Here is a 19,878-nt window from a genome sequence, read left to right on the forward strand (position 1 = left end):
TAGTTAAACTTAACTAACCTAAGGACATCACACACATCCATGCCCGAGACAGGATTCCAACCTGCGACCGTAGAGGTGGCGCGGTTCCAGACTGTAGCGCCTAGAACTGCTCTGCCACTACCGGCCGGCTGTGACAGTCAACTGGAAAGTTGTGGAACTAATCATTTACTTCATGGGTGAATACATCTTGTCAATAGACGGTAGATCTACACATGTTCCAGGCCGAATATGCGAAGTAAAGTTGCCGATCTGACTTACTTGGTTAACAATGTGAAGGAGTTTTATAGCTGACAGATGTTCTGACAATCACGGAATGTGAAGGAAGTAGTGCAAAAGGCAAAAGACGAAACGGGAATTTCCCAAAGTGGCGACGTCGTACACTCCAGGTGACACACGTGTGTGTGTTTTACGAAGCGATCATTTGCGAAATAATTTTTTAAAGTTGAGTATTTCAGGTGAAACCGCTATATAAAGATCCGACAACATTACCGGTTACTTGAAAGATTCATCACTGCGAATGAAATCTGTTAGCCTGTACATAGATCAGCGGTTTTTAGTTTCTGTAACGGTCCTCTCCGCTCCCCCCCCCCCCCCTCCCCCCCCCCACCCCGCCCTCTCTCGCCACCTGGTATCGGGATTCTCCCCAATGTTCTGGGAGTGGATTGTGGGAAGAAGCGGCCAGTGAGCGACTGGAATCTGCATCACAATGGGCGCGCGGTCGGCGGCCCCTGGCTTTGGACTGTGTGGGGCGGATGTGGGGCTGGCCGTGCGGCGGTCCGCTGCCCCACCGTGACCTTACCCAGGCGAGTGAGCACTGGGAAGGCCGCAGGAGCGGATGGCTCAGCACCAGCGGGAGTGCCGCGCCCGAGGGCCAGAGACAGAGAAAAGGGCAGAAGAGTCTGCAGAAAACAAAGAGCTTCCCTCACTCCAGTTGAGCAGTTTTGGCTCAACGAACCACAGTCAGTCAGCCGAGCGTGGGAGACTGTGTCGTCTCGTATGTATTATTATACAGTGCGGATGAGTGTAATGTCAGCACGACAATTCTTATGTTATTTTGTGTCTCTCTGAGAGAAAATGGGAATTAAAAAGAAATTGGTACCCAGTCTAGCCAAACAGCCACTTCTTACGAATAACGTGACAGACGTGGTAATTATAGCTTCCGGGTTCGTTCACCGGCAGGAGCTAATTGTGGGCCCACTCTGCCTGGGCCTTTATTCACCTTCGCGGTGGTGTTCTGACCAAGCTGGACATAAAAGACGCGTAAATTAAGTTTCGGGTGCTTCCGCAGTGACAGCAAGCTGGGTGTCTTGTTCGGAGCCAAAACTGAGGGCAAGTTCCGATTTTTGTGTACCTATTTTTCCACATATTTTTCTGCTTTAACATGAAATTGGCCTACGTGAGGGGCTTCGCGTCGCAAAAATAGAAGATACCACATCCCGCGCTTCGAAGTATGGTCTGTGTAGTCTACTGAAATCCTGTGAAACAACAGGGAAATCACTTCGCAATACTTAGGTTCGACGAAATGTGAATATAACAAGTGATTAAACAATTAGTTATAGAGAAATGTTCATATCGATACATTTTACGCCTTCACGCCTTCACAAAAGTTATGTCTCGGAGGTAATGACGCGAGAACCACGCGGGAGAAGCTGAAAGAATACGTGACGCTCAAAACTTAGTCCTTTCGTTGCCGAAAAAATTTTCACGCGACCCAGTAGGAAATTACGTAATGTGCCAGTAAAGGGAGTGAATAAGTTCACGATTGTTTCCGACATGACTAGCACGTAAAAGATTGTAATTGTCTTGGTGTATATGGAAAGCCAGAAATCTACCGTAAGGCGTCTTTGTAAATAACTTTGAGAGACTTTTTGTGCTCTGCGTATATGTAGAGATTTCTGGCCCTCGATACACGCAAACAGCCAAAGCAGAGCTGTCCGCGCGAAAAAAAAAATTATGCGTCCAGATTAATATCAGCCACTCTTAACGTTTTCCCTTGACTCTTATTTAAAGTGATTGTGAAGATCACTTTCAAAGGGAACTGCAAGCGTTTCAACTGGAAAGGCAAGTTTTTTGAGGTGATAGGAATTCGTCGTTATTAATACCGTCTCTCTTTGACTCCGCTACTGATGATGGTGGCCTGTTCGATGTGTCTTCTCAGCTCCGTTGTGCGTAGCCTGGAGCCATTGCATAGTCTTGGTGGATCCAAGTCTTCTGTATGACAGGCACACGCACCTTGAGTTCCAGCTTGTGGGGCGTCACCCCCGAAAGTTCTAATGAGTTTATAAACTCTACAGGAACATCACTGTATCGCTTCACGCATAGGTGGTTACCTCACCAGGAACTTGATCATTAATGTTTTTGTTGATGCTTCCTATCGCTTCATTCTTCGGTGGCAGTAACTCTACGCCAACTCGACGAAGAAAGAAAGTTAGCTATTTATAGTTCTGTGCGGCGCAAATTTTATAATATTTGTACGAGCAAAAATGTGATCCACCCTCACGTGTGTGCCTCATAATCAAATCCAGCCTCACTAAAACCCTACGACGTTCTACATCTAAAGGCACGACCTCTCTTTGTCGTACATGATTTAAATAATACCATCGTTGAGTCTTCAAGCGTCTGAGAAGCCTTAAAATATCTCTCTTGGTTAGTCTAAAATCCAACGGGCTTGCGTGGAAGTATGGGTTATACACTTGAAGACTTGTGTAAGCATTGCATTCATTACGTTGAATCGTGTTATGTAGGACATATTGAAAAATAAAAGTATTTTCACAAATACGATACCGTTCAGAAGGCAAAAAGTAAATATTTTTGTCTAATTAAGTTCCACATTTCGCGTTATATTCTTCAAATAAATAGATATCTTGTACTACACACTTTAAAAGTGTAATAACGGTTAATTCAGGGTGTAAGCTAATCCTATACAAAATATATTCCAAATCCGTCCAGCGTGAAGCAGTAACAAACGTACTCTCACACGAACTTTTGCGTTTGTAATATACATGGGATATTCTAGCGAGAAAGGTAAAAACATCTAGATTCCATGCACTTTTAAGCATAATATTTACTGCAGTATCTACATAAACATCGGGGATGTGGGGACGTCTCAGCTGGTTAAATGCGGGAAATGACGGAGAGCGTAAATCAGCGAGTCTAGGCGAGAGCGGGCTGCTCCTACTGGACACAGTTCATCCGAAGCACGGCTTCTCTCGATCACTGCCCAGAGAACATTTAACACTCCAGGAGAGAAAAATTGACGGTTGAGGGCAGATATAGATAATACTAAGCTACTTATTCTGTCTTCACTCAAGAATTTCTTAATGGATAGTGCAGCATTTCACAAACGTTCCCTTGCACCAATGTTCCGTTGTTGATTAAAAATGAAATGTCCAATCCAGTAAAAACACCGTTAATTATTCACGTATCGCCTCTACTACAGGGTAGGACGCGTTACAGAAGTACCCAAAGATCGCAAAGCCCACCCACTGACGCCCAGAGGAGTTTCATACGCGTGCCGCAACAGCACTGGACGACAGGTGAGAGTCGATGAACATCACGTTCCCAGAACAAGTCCACTTAGGAACATTTCAGCTCTCCAAAACATTCACCTGCTAAGCGTCAAAGATTTTACAGCCTGTACAATAATTAACAGCGAAAAATAATGAGTGTGAAAAAGTACGATGATAGAGGGCAAAAACGTTTCAGCGAGGATCGCAAGATAATTTGTGGAATGTGTGATTACGAGCTCCTACTGTCTTCCGTACGAAATATTGTCCAACTTAGTACAAACGTATTTACACTGACCGAAGAAAAGAAGCATCCAAAAGGAGAGGACGAATCGAAATGAAACTTCACAGATTGGAGGGTATTCTATTTTGATGATTACAAAATCTAGTCAAATTTACAACGGACTTGGCAATATCAGCCGTTTATCAATACGAAGTGGCACCCCACTCGCCTAGATGCATGCACTGGTTCGGATGCGAAGGATGTCATGAAGTCGTTGTATCCTCTTTCGAGCGGTTCTCGGCGCTTCAGTCTGGGGCCGCGCGACCGCTATGGTCGCACTTTCGAATCCTGCCTGGGGCATGGATGTGTGTGGTGTCCTTAGATCAGTTAGGTTTAAGTATTTCTGAGTTCTAGGGGACTGATAACCTCAAATGTTAAGTCCTATAGTGCTCAGAGCCATATGAACTCTCAGTCAAAATTTCTACAGAATACTACATGCACACTTAATGAACATAGAACGATAAAGCGAAACTATCGTAAAAATTGTCTTCTGTCTTAGTCGAGACAACCACTTCGACTGGTTTACAGCAGGCGACCACTTCTTAGTACCCTACGACGGTTCTTTGCTGCCACATTTTTATTAGGTCGCTTTCTCGTCGTTCTGTCTGTTCAGTATCAGTTTTGCAATTGATTTTAAGCCAACTTCCTGATAGCTAAGACTGCAGTATTAGCTCGCTTTCTTATTAATCTGTTCAGTAAGGTAGGGGGTGAAAAATGTTGTTAACAACTGACATCCAGTCTGCCCTGCACGAATGATGTGTTGTGCAGGCAGTATTGGAATGCATTCCAGGCGGTGTGCGAGTAGACGGGCATGGCCGAGTGGAGAATGGAGGGAAGAGGAGTTGGACATGGATTCTTGTCTGTCTGTCTGGTACAAAATTTGCAGTTCCTTTTAAACTAACTTCCCAATGAGCTGTTGACTTGAAATTTCGAACATAGCTTGGAACTGGATGGCAGTGCAATATTAACTCGCTCTCTTGTCTGGTGTGTGGTGGAGTATATTTTGTGTACCAGTGCCATTTCCTCCTTTTCACGTTCTAGTCGTCAGTCGTTTGCAAGAAGAACTATCATTATGTGAGCTCGACTCTCTCTAAGTTTTACCTTCACAGTCGTTTCATGACATATACGTGGGAGGAAGCAGTCTGTTGGTTGAGCGAGGTGAAGAGAAATGAAAATAACTTTAAAATTTACGAAATGTCTCTTCCTTAATCTCACCACAATGTTTGTAATCGATTGAAAAACGTCACACACAGAAGACTAAAGAGCCCCATGGAGTTTCATAACCTCTTACAGATATGGAAATTTATGTTTGTGAATTTTTAATAGCTTTGAAAATATTTTTAAAATTCAAAAAATAAAGCAGGCACAGGCGCAAGAAATACATAATTAATGCACAACTAATTGTTTTGAACACATCATCATTATCATAATGATCAAGATTGCGTACAGGTGGTGGGTACTATAAATCGCATTTTCCTCAAAGGAGTTAGGAAGGGGAAGCACTCAAATTTTGAAATGTGATGGCAGTACCAGTTCTAATGTATGGGTCAGAGACTTTGACTTAAATGGCTCTGAGCACTATGGGACTTAACACCTCAGATCATCAGTCGCCTAGAACTTAGAACTACTTAAAACTAACTAACCTAAGAACATTACACACATCCATACCCGAGGCAGGATTCGAACCTGAGCCTAAAACCGCTCGGCCACAGCGGCCGGCGTACAACTAATTCTCCTCCTTACTATTACAGTATATACTCAATGATGCTTGAATAGTACTTCGTCTTACTATTATCTATTCCACGCAACCATCGTACTTTGTTATAAATGTTACAAGTATTTTCGTAACTATTTAATTTGTGAGTCAACATTTTTCATGAGTGTCTGTATGTGGTTAGGAATCTGTATCGGGTACGAGAAATTACTTTATACTTTTTAGTCCGATTTAAAAATACGGTATATCAAAAATCACTTTTATTTATTTTATTTTTTGAATCATCAGTCTTCTAGCTGGTTTGATGCAGCCTGCCACGAATGCCTCTCCTGTGACAACCTTTTCATCTTAGAGTAGCTCTTGCAAACTATATCCTCTATTTTATGCTGGGTGTATTTCAGTTTCTGTCTTCCTCTACAGTTTTTACTCTCTACAACTCACTCTAGTTTCCTATTCATTTATTGTTTTGTTTTTTGTGTTGTCAGTCTTCTGACTGGTTTGGTGCAGCCTGAAACCAATGCCTTTCTGGAACCAAACTCTCTGTCTAAGAGTAACATTTCCATCCTACGTCCTAAGTTATTTGCTGGGTGTATCCCACTACAGTTTTCACATCTAGTGCCATGGACGTTAATCCACATGTCCCGTCATACGGTCGCTTCTTCCTGTCAGTTTTCCATATTTTCCTTTCTTCGGCCATTCTGCAGAGAACCCAATCATCCACTTTGGTGTAACCACAAACTGTTACAGGGAGTAATTGCAATGAGTTCTTGATTCCACTTATGACTCATTGACACACTGTGTGTGTGTATTGTGTGTGTACCGGGGACCTAGAAACGACGGGGAGGCTTTGTTCCGCCGTAGCCCACAGCGGTTCACAGCCCTACAACAGGCCACAGCAGTCCACCCACCTCACCGCCGCCCCACACCGAACCCAGGGTTACTGTGCGGTTCGGCCCCCAGTGGACCCCCCTCCCTCCTGGAACTGTCTATACCAGACGAGTGTAACCCCAAATGTTTGTTGATAGAGTAAGTATGGTGTACACGCAGATGGAGGCAGTGTTTGCTTAGCGATCGCCGACGCAGCGTAACTGAGGCGGAATAAGAGGAACCAGCCTGCATTCGCCGAGGCTGGTGGAAAACCGCCTCAAAAACCATCCACAGGCTGGCCGGCACACAGGATCTCGCCACTAATCCGCCAGGTGGATTCGTGCCGGGGACCGGCACGGCTTTCCGCTCTGGAAGCAGCACGTCAGACCGCGTGGCTAGCTTATTGACACGTTAGTCAAAGAATATTACGTATCTTATTTTTTGCAACGTGCACAGTTTTATATTTTTGAACAGTATTATCATTTGCATCTTCATATAAATAGATACAGCGCAGTTCACCGTTCGGCGAGTGGCGGAGGGCATCCCTTAACACTACTAATCATTTCCTTTCCTGTTCCATACCCAAATAGAGAAATGGAAAAACGACTATCTATATGCCCTAATTTCTCGATTCTTATCTTCGTTGTAATTACACGCAATGTATGTTGGTGTCAGAAGAATCTGTCTGGATTCAGCTTCAAATGCTGGCTCTATAAATTTTCCCCTTCCCTCCAGAGATTCCCATTTGAGTTTCCGAATCATTTCCGTAGCACTGGCGTGCTGATCGAATCTACCAGTAACAAATCAAGCGGCCCGTCTTCGATGTCTTCCTTTAAACCGACCTGATACGGATCGCGAACACTCGATCAGTACTCAAGAACTGGTCGCACGACCGTCCTATGTGCGGTCTCCTTTACAGATGAACCACACTGTTCTAGAATTGTTCGAATAAAACGAAGTCGATCATTTGGCTTTCGTACCACAATTCTCATATGCTCGTTCCATTTAATTTAGATTTGCGACGTTAAGCCCAGGTTTTTAAACGACGTGACTGTGTCAGACAGGACAATAATAACGCTAATAATGCTGTATCCGAATATTATGTGTTTGTTTTTCCCTACTCATCCGCATTAACTTACATTTCTCTTCATTTACTGCCATTCATCACACCAACTACAAATTTTGCTAAGTAATCTTGTATCCTCCTATAGCCACTCAGCTATGACACTTTATCATATGCCTCACCATCATTAGCAAACAACCGCAGATTGCTGCCCACCCTCTCCACCAAATCGTTTATGTATACAGAGAACAACAGCGCTCCTATCACACTTCTTTGGGGCATTCCTGACGATACTCTTATGTTTTATGAACACTCGCCGTCGATGACAACATACTGGGTTCTATTATTTAGGAAGCGTTCGAGCCATTCACTTACCTGTGAACTGTTCCATATGCTCGACCCTTCCCTAACAGCTTGCAATGGGGCACCATTTCAAACGCTTTCCATAAATTTAGAAATATGGAATCTGCGTGTTGCCCTTCATCCATAGTTCACAGTATATCATGTGAGGAAAGGGCAAGCTCAGTTTCGCACGAGCGATGCATTCTAAAACCATGTCGATTCTTGGCCATGTTGTGCTCGGTCTCAAGAAAACTTATCATATTCGAACTGAGAATTTGTTCAAGAATTCTGCAGCAAACCAGTGTTAGTAATACTGGCCACTAATTTTGCAGATTCATTCTTACGGGAGTCACCTACGTTTTTTACCAGTCGCTTGGGACTTTGGGCGAGAGATTGGCGATAAATGCAAAGCAAGGGGCCAGTTCTGTGATTACTCTTTGATAAACCGAACTGGGTTTCTATCAGGCGATGGTGAGCTTTTTCTTCAACTCTTTCAACTGTTTCTCTATGCCACGGATGATTATTACTATGTCGTCCACACGGAACACTGTGCGATGGTCACGTTTGTACGATTCTACTGCGTGAACGATTTCTTGAACGTGAAATTTAAAACTTCGGCTTTCGTTTTGAAACCTTCAACTGCCACACCAGACTGGTTAACATGTGACTGGATGGAAGCGTAAGACCCACTTAATGATACTAGATATGACCAGAATTTTCCCGGTTTCACCGGCAGATCTTTTGCTAACGTATGACGATGGTAGTAGTTGTGTGCTTTGCGCAAGTATTTTTTCATAGACGCACGAATCTCTACGAAGCTTTGAATTTTCGCATTGAACCGAGAGTGCAACAGCCCGTCCTTCCTCAACCTTTTCCGAATCTTGTTAGTAAACCATGGTGGATCTTTCCTGTCCTTAATCAACTTAAACTTTGCCCGTAGTTCCTTTACGTCGATGTTGCTGGAACTAAGGATGTCACGCCACTAACTGAGACGCTAAAATTGATTATCTGTTCTTTCTAGCAGAAACACTCTTCTAGCCTTCTTAACTGATATATTATCTTTTGTAACCAAAGTCTTGTAATGAAATGATGAGCTGTAATCCCTGTTTCTATACTGGCGTTGACGTCCAGCTATAGCTGCAAGGTCTAAGACATTTCCATTGCTTCTGGGCTGCCCAGCTAGCTGCTCAAGGCATGTTTTCAGAAAACATGATCAAAATTATTTCTCGCCTGTCGTCTGTAGCCCCTGCAATGAATCCATAGACATCTCAGTCTATACTGTGTAGGATAAAGTCGTCTCCAACTAGTATCGCATGCTCTGGGTATTTACGCTCTACTGAGCGCAGGCTTTCTTTGAATGACTCTAGAACCGTCACAGCAGAATCGGATGGCCGGTAAAAATACCCAGTAATTAATTTGGTTTGACCTACACCTGTTATACGCGACGAGATAACTTCACTGTCATTTCAACTTCGACCACGATAGAGACAGTATTTTTGTCAACAGCAATGAACACTTCGCCTCCTACATCCTTTAATCTGTCTTTCCGATGCACGTTCCATGACTCGCTAAATATCTCAGAGCTTTCCACTTCGGGATACAGGCAACTCTCGGTCCGGAGAATAATCTGAGCGTGAGAACTTTTCTGGAGGGAGTAAATTCGGGAGCTTTGTTACGAATACTTCGACAATTTACTGATAAAATTTTGACAGTCGAAGTCGCTTTACTCTGAACTCGGTCTGACTTCCCTTGCTGCGTATCGACTGGCGAGTGTTTAACAACCTCAAACTACCATCTAGCCTGAAAAACCCTCAAGTGCACTCCACAGGTCCTGTGCCACCCGAGTAGCAGCTTCCTTTGTGTAGTGCACCCCGGGCCTATCAATGGGAGTGCTACAAATCTCCAAATGATAACGCACGTCTACAAATCTGCAGGCAAGACCGCCACAGAGTCGACGAATGCTGTAGCTGAGACCTTCCACTCAGCTCCAAACCAAAGGACCTGATCAAACTTGGGAACAGTAGTCAAATTGCGAGTTCTTCCAGCCGGCAGCCGCCTATGTGAGCTGAGGATGGCCCCAGAACCCATGCTACAGGCGTCGTTGGTGCCGACGTGAGTCGCAACTTGTAAACGATTGCACGCTGCACTCTCGATAGGCGCAGGAGAGGCCGCTTCCACATTTCGGATGGGGCCACTCGCAGAAATACCGTGTGCAGTTACGCTTTCCTTCCAGCCCTGAAGGCTATCTGCCTAAGGGGCTCCATAACGATTCTAACATTGGAGTTCCCGGTAACTAGCAAACCCCTCCCCCGCGTGTGCCCTCTCGGACACAGTTGAAGTAGCGGCCACTTGTCCACTCACTGGGTGAGTGGGCGAAGCCAACCGACCAATCCCCTGACTGGCCCTCCGCTGGCTGCCACGAGCCACTCACTGTGCTGTGAGGGCAGCAGAGCAGGGGGGGAAAACAAGTGACACCTGAAGTGTCCCGTGCGACGTGCCAGACTCTCTGCCACAGCTACACCCCCGAAGGTGACTGACCTCAGCCAAAGGCGTATTGTTCCCCAACTGCAACCAGCTCCTCCTGCGTCCGCACACAGCATGCGCACATACGACCCATCCTATCAAGACTAACTTGAGAAGTAGACTATAAAAGCTTACAGATACCTACATATGCAACCTGCTACCCTCCTGATGTGTCACCACAGTCACCAATGAACGCTGATGCCACCAATGAGCTATGTAGCTGACTGTTCAGAAGAAATGAAAACTGCGCTACAGACTACTAGCAAACCCCTCCCCCGCGTGTGCCCTCTCGGACACAGTTGAAGTAGCGGCCACTTGTCCACTCACTGGGTGAGTGGGCGAAGCCAACCGACCAATCCCCTGACTGGCCCTCCGCTGGCTGCCACGAGCCACTCACTGTGCTGTGAGGGCAGCAGAGCAGGGGGGGAAAACAAGTGACACCTGAAGTGTCCCGTGCGACGTGCCAGACTCTCTGCCACAGCTACACCCCCGAAGGTGACTGACCTCAGCCAAAGGCGTATTGTTCCCCAACTGCAACCAGCTCCTCCTGCGTCCGCACACAGCATGCGCACATACGACCCATCCTATCAAGACTAACTTGAGAAGTAGACTATAAAAGCTTACAGATACCTACATATGCAACCTGCTACCCTCCTGATGTGTCACCACAGTCACCAATGAACGCTGATGCCACCAATGAGCTATGTAGCTGACTGTTCAGAAGAAATGAAAACTGCGCTACAGACTGTCTGAATTTACAGTTACAAAATGCAAGCTTACACCTCTTGAACAGAAAAATACGCAAGAAGTTTAACAAATATTTTACGAGGAAAACACAGGAAATGATAAACACTTAACTGGCCACTCCGTAGATGTGTCTCAACCGAGAGCTGGGGCCTCAGAGTGTGCCTTACGAAACGGACGCACGCTTGTGTTCAAAACGAAACAAATGAGTAACTACTGCGATACACACTGATTGAATTTACGCTTACAAAAACTCGAGATTAAACCTCTTAAACAGAGAAAGACGCTATAAGAAGCATACTACGAGGAAAAGAGAGTAAAAGGTAAACACTTAACTTGCTGCTCGATAGATGCGTAGCACTCGAGAGCGCCTGGGTCGGACTAGTTTTAGTTCTGATCTTTCCCGTTGTCAACTATTCATCTTTCCCCACTGCTGTGTTACAAACATTTACTTTAGAACCTTATTTCGTAACCTACCGCCATTGTTGGAGTCCATTATATTTCTGTTAGAACATATCATTTCCATTTTTTACTCTTCTAAATATTGATACGTTGTATAATCTTGTTCCCCAGCTCCAGCTGCCAGAGACTGTGGTCGTGTGTGTGTGTGTGTGTGTGTGTGTGTATGTGTGTATGTATGTTGTCTATTTTCGACAAAGGCCTTGCTGGCTGAAAGCTACCCTTTCGACAGTCTTTTTGTTGTGCCTATCTGCGACTCAGCGTCTCCGCTATATGTCGAGAAGCAACTATCCTTATCATAATATTGTTACATTCCATCATGAATTTTCCATTGTTTGATACACGAGTGAGACAAGCGTTGTGCAAAAATGGACTGTGGCTTTGTTTGAGGACTCACGTTGGCTTTCACATGAACTGATTAAAGGATACCAAGGAAAACCAAAGAACCGAGGAATAGTAGTTTGAGACGCTCTACCTTTCGAATACCGGAACTGGATCCTTACCAATGACCTTCTTCTTCGATTTGCATGGTGCTAAGGCGATATTCCAGAGGTGAGGATAAATACGGGGGGCCAGTGCCATCAATCTTCCGCCCATTAAAAGCTTTCTGGTATTCAATAAATGAAAACCAGATTTTCTAGTAACCAGATTTGAGCACCTGAAGGAGAGTTGATTGGGGACGTTAAGAGCGATATGGGATTTTATTCCGGGCCAGCGAATCACAGTGCCGATGATAAACTTAGTCAATTAGTGATAAAATCATTACTTCATTTCGAAACAGTGTTTACCTGTTCCACTTCAGATTTGTTCGTTTCGTACTTTTGTTGACAGTTCGACCAGTGCCTATTTAACTTTAAAATCAACTAACACAAACTTACGTTTTTTTTTTTTTTTTTTTTTTTTTTTTTTTTTTTTTTTTGGAAAATAGTAGAGGATCTGAAGGCAGCAGATTATGTGTAACTCATAAGATTTAAATTATCGTACTCTTTTTGAATGTTAGGTTACGTGATCATTTGCTAGTCTCAAAGTTATGAAAAAACAGTTCAGCTCTCCTTTGTATTTCCACAGAACGGTTTTTGTCGGTATGTAGAGCGGAGATTGCAACATGCGGAGAAACAGACTATAGTAAAATACGTAATGGTCTACGTTCATTGTCTGTTCCGCAGCTCCAGTCATAATTTGATGAGACTGTTTGTCAACCACTGGTGTTTCTTAACTTAGTCCTGTTCAGCTTACACGTGACCTGCCAAAACCAGCTAGAACTCGACTATGTAAGTCACACGTAAGGCAATGGAGGTAGTTATGAAAAAGTTAGTCTACAGTGCCTAAAAATTTGTAAAATAGTTTCAGAAGTATACGGTATTTTTTGGAAGAAATACGCAATAAATGGTTCTAAAACAGATTTTATGGTCCATATAGTTGCATATATTTTTAATTTTACGATTGGTTTCGGTTACATCGAATCATTTTCAGACCTACTGATATGATTGATTGTTTCATTGAATCGAAACCAGTCACATCATTAGAAAGAAACAAACCAAGTTCATCAATTTAGTGGTACAGTGAGTAATTAGACATAAAACAGAATGAAAACATCAACTTTTTCCCTTATTCTCCTAGATCCAAGACAGATTTTGACGTGTCCCTATTCACCTCAAAGACCAACAAATAGAAAAGAATGATGAGGTTAACACCAAGTTTTTAATTTTTATGCTGTAAAAGCACCAACTAATCTTCTTAAAAGTTTAAAGTAGGGAACAATAACTATTATCACATATAATTTTGGGTTTCATATTTCTTTTCTATATGAGAATTTCTTTTTCCTTTAAATCTGTTTCTCTTCACATCATTTTACGGCACTGTGGTCAAAGTGTCTGACTGCAACGTAGAGGTCTCGTGTTAGATTCCTTACACTGGGAGGGATTTCTCGTTGGCGGGAGGACTGGTCAGGAGTGCTCTCACCCGCTCGATGCCAGCTGACGAGCTACTGAAGTGAGACACAGTGACTGCAACGTCTGGGAAGCCGGGAGTACAGTGAGCTCACCCTACGCCCCTCCATACCACATTTGAATGACGCCATTGGCGGAGGATGAAACGGTGGTCGGTCTGTTCTACGAGGGTGTGATGAAAACTGATGCCTCCCAACTTTTAATTCTGCTCTCAATGTCGGTTGAGGTTTAGTGCCATGCACATTACTCGATCGACTTTCTCGCTTCGCTGACGCAAGCTGCAACTATCTGCCGCTAGAGGACTTCGAATTAGTGAATGTAACATGGCGGTGTGTAACATGACTGCATCTGAGCTTGAAAAACAGCGTGTTGCAATCCCACAGAAAACTGAAAGCGACAGTTCGGAGAGTTCGTACACACGTGGAGAACCTTCCTATTCAACATGACAATGCCGGACCACAGACAGGCGCTGAGACATCGGGAACAATCCGACGCCTTTGGTTCACTGTCACAGATCATCTTCTTTACAATCTCCACTTGACCCCAACCGACATATATCTATTTTCAGAATGTGAAGAACACCATGGAAGACTTCACTTTGGTACTGATGCAGTGGTTCAACCAGAGGTGGGGTTGTCGCTCCGTCAACAAATATTCTACAATGACGGTATTAAGAAACTGGCCTCTCGTTGGGAGAAATTTGGTCGTCGCCAGGATGAGTGTATAAAGAAATAAATATGTAGACATAAACAATAAAGATGTAGAAAGTTAATAACGTCTGTGTTAGTTAAAAAGCTTGACGAATTTTCACATAAAAAATTAGGAGGCATTACTTATCAGCAAGCCCTTGTAAATGGCCTGACACGGCCTGTGGACCGAGCTTTAGCTCTTGTGTGTACTACTGTAAACTGCTGACATTAAAATAAGTATGGGAATTATCATTAATAGATCAATGGACGAAAGGAAATATAGTAAAACCAACAATCCACAGTAGTTTCAGTGTATGTGAGCAAATAGTGAGTCACTGAAGATTAAGGTAATACTGGATGGGAAATTTTAAGGCACAGTATTCCGAAATACTGATGAATCTTGTAAGTCCATGAATCTCTAATGTATCAGCTAGTGTAGTCACAATCTGAGCAGCTGGAAGGCAGTATGTGATACAAAATTATTTCTGAAATCTGAACTGCAGTGTTTGACAAAAAAGTGAAGGGCCGCGAAGATATGGTCGGATTTCAGTGTAATTTCGTACATGTATGCACCACCAATGAGTATGTAAATGATTACAATTAGAATTCTCTGTGATATGGAGAGTGGACACCAGAGTGCATCAATGTTGTTTGCGTTGTCGTGGTAGGGTATGTAAGAGGCGTGAACAGCGTCAGATAACTGTGAAGGACACGGAGATGTTAGAAGAAGAGAGAAATTAATGTTAGTGGCAGAGTAAGTCAAGATCCGAGACTGCTTGCATACTACAAAAAATACTGTAGTAAAGTCATTAAAATGTCCAGAAGTACGCATGTCCTGGCAGAAATAAAGAATGCAGATAATAAGATTACCACTATATGGGATATTGTCAAACAGGAGATACGACAATAAGTCAGTGTACAAGATTCCATAACAATTAGACCAAACGACAATGTTGTGACTGGTAATTTACGGGTTGCAAGTACTTTTAACAATTCCTTTCTAAATGTAGCAGTAAATATAGGATTAAATGGTTCTGTTGAAGAAGCAAGAGAGTATATTGAAAATACCATTTAACAGAACTTTAAGGAAATAGAACTAGTACCAACATCCTTCTCCATAATTAATAAAATTATAACAATTGTAAAAAGCAAACTTTCTTGATGGTATTTCTCATAGAATTCTGAAAAGTTGTTCCAACTTAATAAGTAATCCTTAGTGATATATGCAGTGCGTCACTGGCACAGGAAGGTTTTCCAGGCAGATTAAAATATACAATTATTAAAACACTCCATAAGACAAGTGACTAGACAGATTTCAAGAATTATCGTCCAGTGTCCTTACTGACATCTTTTTCCGAAATATGAGAAAACGTAATGTACTCTATACTAGACGCACACTTAAGTGGAAAAATTTACTTAGCATATCACAGTTTGGGTTCCAGTAAGGGTGACTGATTGAGAATGCTATTTCCACATTCACTCATCAAATAGTACAAGGTTTAAATAATAATGTATCGCCAGTTTCTTTGGTGATCGCTCCAGGGCTTTCGATACTGTAGATTATGACACTCTCTTAGGAAAACTCAAGCTTTATAGAATGCAAGAGGTTGTGCTGAACAATTCATAAAATATCAGAAAGGTAGAAAATTTTAGTGAGTGGTGTAAAATCACAAAGTGAGTCCCACAGGGTTCAATTTTAGGTCCACTCTTAGTCCTTACATATGTGAATGACCTTCCTCTTAACATTCAACAAGGAAAACTGATACTTTCTTGCAGATGATACTACTGTTGTGATGAATCCCATTAGTGAGAAAGCAGCAGAAGAATTAAGAAATGATATTCTCTTAAGAACTGTTAAGTAGTTCTTTGAACATGGACTGTTTCTAAATTTTGAAAAAAAAAGCCACTGCATTCAGTTCTGTACAACAAATAGTCATACCAGTAACTGATGTAGCATGTGAGCAGGAGTCAGTAAGTGGGATAGAATGCTCCAAATTTTAGGATGTAGATATTAATGTAAACTAAAACTGGGAGAAGGAAATTACTGAGCTTCTCAAACAATTAAGTTCAGCTACTTTTGCTCTTCGAATAATTGCCAATCTTGGAAACAAACATACCATGCTTCTGGCATATCTTGTATATTTCCACTCAGTAATGTCGCAGAGAACACTTTTTTCTAGAGTAACTCATCGCTTAGAAAGAAAGTACTGATTGCAAAAAAGCAAGCAGTAAGAACAATATATGGTGTTCACCCATGGTCGACATGTAGGTACCTCTTCAAGGAACATGGCGTTTTAACTGCAACGTCAAAATACATATTTTCGCTGAATAAACCATTACAGTTTGAGAAGAATAGTGATGTACATATCTTTATTACCCATTGTTAAAGCAGTCAGTGGCTCAGAGAGGAGTTCAATATACAGCAGTAAAATTTTTTGGTAATTTGCCCAATAACACAAAATATCTGACAGGTAGCGAAGCGAGTTTTAAATCTAATTTGAAATAATTTCTCCTTGACAACCTCTTCCATTACACTGAGAAATTTTTACTTAAAAACTCGTAGCCAGTAAAACCCAAATAAAAAATAAGAAAAGAACTCGTTTTGAAGTGTAGTTACATGAGTGGAACTACAATGATAATGTGCTGATTACTGGTTAACAACAAGCCGGCTGCTGTGGCCGAGAGGTTCTAGGCTCTCCAGTCCGGAACCGCGCTGCTGCTACGGTCGCAGGTTCAAATCCTGCCTCGGGCATGGATGTGTGTGATGTCCTTAGATTAGCTAGGTTTAAGTAGTTCTAAGTGTAGGGGACTGATGACAGATGTTAAGTCCCATAGTGCTTAGAGCCATTTGACCCATTTGAACTGGTTAACACTGACCAGTGCTTACATATCTTGTAAACTGACTCGCTTCATATCATTTCGATAAAACAGTCGTTCAAATGGTCTATGGAACATGTAACTGACTAACAAAGCTACCGCCCCACGCCTAAGAGACGCCAGCACCACAGAAAGGCTGCGTTTGGAGTTGTGCTGTGAACGGGAAGCGTGGACTGCTCGTGAATGGGGATGCATTTTTTCATCGATGATCACAGTTCTGCGCTACCCTGGATAACCCATCGTCTGCGAGACTGGCAGCGACGTGGGGAGAGCTTTCATTGTTACAGTGTTTTTGAGGGGCACAGCTGTGTCCGTGCCGTCGTCATGTCGTCGACCTGTCGGGGACGACCTCAGCTCCTGGTTGGTAGTGAATAAGGGATTTCTGACAACAGAAACGTACACCACGCATATCTTTTGTCCTCGTTACCTTGATACGACATAATCGTGGCTACATTTTTCACTCTGTAAATGGCCATGCACACATGATACATGTCTCTATGAACTTCATGCGTTATGTTGAGGTACTTCCGTGGCCAGAAAGACCCACAGAGCTTGTGTGGGACCAAGTCCAACGTAACTCGTCCCAGTGCTAGTACCCAGGATATCAATGACCAATTTCAAGAGTTGTGGACCAACTTGCCTTAGGACGGGATACAACAGCATTACGAAAGCCTTCCGAACTGAAATAGTGTATGTACCCAAACCAGAGGGGATGAAACGACATATTCATGAGTGAACTGCTCCTGCCAAGTTCTTTGTAAATCTGACTCGATATTGTGATCACTGCAGTAACATCAAATACACTAACGGGCATTAAATTTGCTACACCAAGAAGAAATGCAGATTATAAACGGGTGTTCACTGGACATATATATTATAGTAGAACTGACATGTGATTACATTTTCACGCGATTTGGGTGCATAGATCCTGAGAAATCAGTATCCAGAACAACCACCTCTGGCCGTAATAACGGCCTTGATACGCCTGGGCATTGAGTCAAACAGAGCTTGGATGGCGCGTACAGGTACAGCTGCCCATGCAGCTTCAACACGATACCACAGTTCATCATGAGTAGTCACTGGCGTATTGTGACGAGCCAGTTGCTCGGCCACCATTGACCAGACGTTTTCAATTGGTGAGGGATCTGGAGAATGTGCTGGCCAGGGGAGCAGTCGAACATTTTCTGTATCCAGAAAGGCCCGTACAGGACCTGCAACATGCGGTCGTGCATTATCCTGCTGAAGTATACGGTTTCGCAGGGATCGAATGAAGGTTAGAGCCACGGGTCGTAACACACCTAAAATGTAACGTCCATTGTTCAAAGTGCCGTCATTGCGAACAAGAGGTGACCGAGACGTGTAACCAGTGGTACCCCATACAGTCACGCCGGGTGATACGCCAGTATGGCGATGACGAATACACGCTTCCAATGTGCGTTCACCGCGATGTCGCCAAACACGGATGCGATCATCATGCTGCTGTAAACAGAACCCGGATTCATCCGAAAAAATGACGTTTTGCCATTCGTGCACCCAGGTTCGTCGTTGAGTACACCATCGCAGGCAGTACTGTCTGTGATGCAGCGTCAAGGGTTACCGCAGCCATGGTGTCCGAGCTGATAGCCCATGCTGCTGCAAACGTCGTCGAACTGTTCGTGCAGATGGTTGTTGTCTTGCAAACGTCACCATCTGCTGACTCAGGGATCGAGACGTGGCTGCACGATCCGTTACAGTTATGCGGATAAGATGCCTGTCATCTCAACTGTTAGTGATACGAGGCCGTTGGGATCCAGCACGGCGTTCCGTATTACCCTCCTGAACCCATCGGTTCCATATTCTGCCAACAGTCATTGGATCTCGACCTACGCGAGCAGCAATGTCGCGATACGATAAACCGCAATCGCCATAGGCTACTATCCGACCTTTACCGTAGTCGGAAACATGATGGTACGCAATTCTCGTCCTTACACGAGGCATCACGACAACGTTTCACCAGGCAACGCCAGTCAACTGCTGTTTGTGTGTGAGAAATCGGTTGGAAACTTTCCTCACGTCAGCACGTTGTAGGTGTCGCCAACGGCGCTAACCTTGTGTGAATGCTCTGAAAAGCTAATCATTTGGATATCACAGCATCTTCTTCCTGTCGGTTAAATTTCGCGTCTGTAGCACGTCATCTTCGTGGTGTAGCAATTTTAATGGCCTATGTACCTTCCAAGCCGTGAGGTTTCATATCGTGTGCTGCTCCCCTTGTGGGAACTTCATTTTTTCTTCTTCCCGGGCAGTGTACTGTGCCTGAAGTGTGATGCTGTGTAAGCAGCTGTAACGTGTACGACCATTATATGTGGAAACAATGCGTTACGCGCTGCAGATGTCGTAAGTGAAAGCGCGCGAGGACGCTCCGCGACGCGGAAAATCGCCAGCAGAAGGAGGTCTGCACGCCGTGCGTGACGGCTGCCGCCCCTGTTTTGAGACGGAGGACTCACCCGGCGCCGGCGCGTCTGCTGCTGCTGGTGGAGGGCCGCGTCCATGGCGTGCTGTGGTGTCGTGTGGCCAAGTGTGTGGGCGGGCAGCGGGCACTGAGGCAGCAGACGCGGTGCGCCGCCTTATGAAGTCAGCGTCGGTTAGGGTGGAGCGGGGGGGGGGGGGGGGGGGGGGGGGGGGGAGCGAGGTGGAGGCAGCGGCGCTAGGCCGGCCGTCCACGTCGCGTGGGCCCCTGCGCTGCCCAACTGTGCCAAGTGCGACCACCTCTCAGACCGGCCAGCCAGTGTTGTCACCGTGGCGCCAAAGGCCGACAAAGCACTTGCCGATCTTAACGTCAGATACGACTGAGGACAACGGCAAGGGGTTGCTGTTGTGCTGGTC

The 19,878-nt window shown here is 44.2% G+C and overlaps 1 protein-coding gene across 1 annotated transcript in view; it reads right to left on the reverse strand.

Annotated features, from left to right (window-relative positions):
- Positions 1-19,544, reverse strand: part of LOC124795561 (glycine-rich protein DOT1-like) — an 81,316-nt gene extending 61,772 nt beyond the window's left edge. The window contains exon 1 of the mRNA XM_047259634.1: positions 19,500-19,544. Coding sequence (XP_047115590.1) covers positions 19,500-19,544 — 45 coding nt within the window. The remainder of the gene's footprint in view (positions 1-19,499) is intronic.
- Between the last annotated feature and the right edge of the window lie 334 nt (positions 19,545-19,878).

The sequence above is a fragment of the Schistocerca piceifrons genome, chromosome 4 (genome assembly GCF_021461385.2).
Source record: "Schistocerca piceifrons isolate TAMUIC-IGC-003096 chromosome 4, iqSchPice1.1, whole genome shotgun sequence".
NCBI lineage: Eukaryota > Metazoa > Arthropoda > Insecta > Orthoptera > Acrididae > Schistocerca > Schistocerca piceifrons.